Genomic DNA, 3,107 nt, shown 5'->3' on the forward strand with positions numbered 1-3,107 from the left:
CGAACAGACAGACAGACAGACAGACAGACGGACAGACAGACTGACCCCCCGACAGACGCGCCCCGGGCCCGGCGGGGAAGGGAGAGCCGTGGGGGGGGGGGGGGGGGGGGTGGGGGGGGGTGGGGGGCGCGCCCCTCGCTGTGCCCCGGCCCGCGGAGGGAACCGTGCCGAGCCGTGCCGAGCCGTGCCAAGCTGAGCCGAGCCGTGCCGTGCCGTGCCGAGCCGTGCCTTGCCGAGCCGTGCCATACTGAGCCGTGCCGAGCCGTGCCAAGCTGTGCCGTGCCGTGCCGAGCCGCGTCGTGCCGTGCCGAGCCGCGGGGCTGGAAGGCGGTGGCGAGGGAGGAAGGGGAAGAGGGGAGGGAGGAAGGTTGGGCGGGAGGGGGCCGCCGCCTGTCCCATAAATACCGCCACAAATAGATACTCTAAATATAAATACGGGCCGAGTCGCTCGGAGTCAGTCCAGCGCTTTTTTCTCCGCGCTCTCTTTATTGCTGGTCCGGGAGTAGGGCTCGAAGGCGGACGAGCTCAGGTAGCGGGCCGACAGTTCCTGCAAGTTGCCCGCCAGGGAACCGGCCACGGCCAGGGGCGCGGAGGCCAGCCGGCCGGCCACCGAGCCCAGCAGCGACGGCACCGGCAGCCCGAAGAGCCCCGGGCCGGCGGCGGCGGCTGCGGCGGCGGCGGCTCCGTGCAGCGCCCCCGGGGGGGGCGGCCCCGCCGCGCTGCCGCCGGCCGCAGGATGCGGGGAGCCCCCGGGGGGAGCCGCCGCCGCCGCCGCCGCCGCCGCCGCCGAGCTGCCGGTGCCCGCGGCCAGGCCGGGTCCCCGCAGAGCCGAGCCCAGCGGCCCGGTGCCGCAGGGGGGCAGGAGGCCCGGTAGCCCCGGCGGGGAGAGCAGGCGGCCCTGCTCCAGCAGCCGCAGGACGCTGCAGGTGGCGGCGGTCTCGGATACGACGGAGCGCAGCTCCGAGTCCTTGCCCTGGTCCTTTTTCTGCTTGGTGCGCCGGTTTTGGAACCACACTTTTACCTGCGGGACGGGGAGGGGGGGGAAAAGGCAGGGTCAGAGGGGAAAATGGGGGGGGGGGGTCCCGCGGCGCTGCGCCCCGCATCCCGCCTGCTGCCCCCCCCGTCGGGTGCCCTCGGGGGGGGTCGTCTCCCCGGCAGACCCCCGGTGCTCCCCCCGGTCCCCGCAGGGCCCCCCTGGCCCTGCTCAGGGTGCGGGTCCTGGGCTGAGAGCAGCCCCTCGGGGCACCCCCGGGCCTCATCACCTCCTGGCCCTTTTGCGCAATGTTTGGCTTTAAAAAGCAACCTGCTCTCCCTTAAAAAAATAATAAAAATAAAAATAAAAAAGCGTCCCCCTAAAAAACCAGCCCAAACCCAACAGCACGGAGGTTCCCGGAACCCCCCAGCTATTGAACTTGTCACTCCCAGCCGGCAGGGGAAAGAAAAAAAAAAAAAAAAAAAGCTAATTAGCTTGTCAGGGGGATTTCTTGTTGGGTGATATTTTGCAGGAGGATGAAACCGGCTCGCACAAGCCCGGCTTTTGGTGGCTCTGCCCCGCTCCTGCGTCGCCCGGCGGGACGGGGGCGGTGGGACGGGGCGAGCCCCCCCCCGGCAGCCCTGCGGGGCTCGGAGCCTGCAGCCCCCGGCCCCGACCCGTGGCACCCAGCAGGACGCGGCCATCAGAGGACCGGTCCCTAAATCCAGCAGCCCGCAGGGGAAGGCGCACCCCCCCCCCCCCAAATTTAGGAGCCCTCGGGTCGGCCTCCCCTCTCTTCCCCTTGTCCACGGGCGGATTTGGCTGCGGGGCCGAGCCCCCACGGCCCCACGCAGCCGCGGGGACACGCGTGTCCCCGGCCACCCTCGCATCCCCCGGGGCACCCCGGGCGCATCCTCGCGGGCCTCCCCTTATTGCTCCCCCCCACGAGGCCCCCCACGGCCGGACACGCGTGGGTGGGCTCCCGGGGGCGGCTCTGCCCCTCCAGCCCTGCGCCACGGCTCCCGGGGCCTGCGCGGGGGCGCGCAAAAAGCGCGCAGGGCCGCGGAGAGGCCCGGGCCGGCCCGGGCCCCATTTTCAGCCCCACGGAAGGAACCGGGGGCCCCGTCCCGAGGGGTACCTGAGTCTCGGAGAGGTTGAGCTGCCGGGCGAGCTCGGTGCGCTCCCGCCCCACGACGTACTGGCACCGCTGGAACTCCATCTCCAGGCGGTAGAGCTGCTCGGCCGTGAAGGAGGTGCGGGTCCGCTTGGGACGGTCCAGATCAAGCCCCTTAGGCAGAATAATCTCTCGGATTGAACCTTTGGCATCTGGCAAAGAAGGGCGCAGGCAGTTTTACACCCAGGAAACCTCCTTTTTTTTTTTTTTTTTTTCTCCTTTCTTTTTTTTTTTTTTTTTTCCTTCCCGAGGCAAGCAGAAAGCCGCTGGCAGCGCTTTCGAGACCGAGACCCGAGGGAGGGTAGAGAGGGGACCCCCAGATTGCACCTGGCCACTGCACCCAAGGAAGGGGAAAAAAACAAAAAACAAAAAACAAAAAACCAACCCACCAGAGAAGGGAGGAGGGGGCGATGGGGCCCCAGGGCTCTGGAAATAATCCCCTCAGCCCATTTAAAATTGGCTTGAGCACATCGCGCTGACAGTACGGCACTGCGGCATCACCCCGGCCCCTCTGGGAGGCCGGGGAGAGATGCTCCAGGCCGGGCTTTGTGACCGCAGGGCTGGGCTACCCTTTGTTCCCCCCGGGCTCCGGGTAGGGGGTTGCTGGAAGCCCCCTCCCGCTGCCCTTTAAAATATAAAGTCGTCTTTTTTATTTAAAAAAAAAAAAAAAATAAAAATATTTTTTAAAAGTTTCCCATGCGCCAAAGCAGGCGGGAGCCTCTCGGGCACGGGCTGGCCGGCTGCCCACCGCCACCCCGGGGACTCCTCCAGCCGCCGCTGCCGGGGTTTGTTTTTTTTGGCGAACAGGAGAAAAAAAAAAAAAAAAAAAAGAAAAAAAAAAAAAAAGAAAACACAAAACGAGACGCCCGACAGCCCGCCGAAACCTCACTTTTCCGGTAGCACCGAAGACCGAAAGAAAGCGGGACAAATCTTATTAAGGCGACTGTCAAGCCAGGGCCA

At 66.2% G+C, this 3,107-nt stretch overlaps 1 protein-coding gene across 1 annotated transcript in view; it reads right to left on the bottom strand.

Annotated features, from left to right (window-relative positions):
* Window positions 1-321: 321 nt before the first annotated feature.
* VAX1 (ventral anterior homeobox 1) overlaps window positions 322-3,107 on the bottom strand; it is a 3,769-nt gene continuing 983 nt past the window's right edge. The window contains exons 2-3 of the mRNA XM_040564071.1: window positions 2,112-2,299; window positions 322-1,021 (exon numbers count right to left, since the gene is read on the bottom strand). Coding sequence (XP_040420005.1) covers window positions 455-1,021; window positions 2,112-2,299 — 755 coding nt within the window. The 3' untranslated portion in view covers window positions 322-454. The remainder of the gene's footprint in view (window positions 1,022-2,111; window positions 2,300-3,107) is intronic.

Source organism: Cygnus olor, chromosome 7 (genome assembly GCF_009769625.2).
Source record: "Cygnus olor isolate bCygOlo1 chromosome 7, bCygOlo1.pri.v2, whole genome shotgun sequence".
Taxonomy (NCBI): domain Eukaryota; kingdom Metazoa; phylum Chordata; class Aves; order Anseriformes; family Anatidae; genus Cygnus; species Cygnus olor.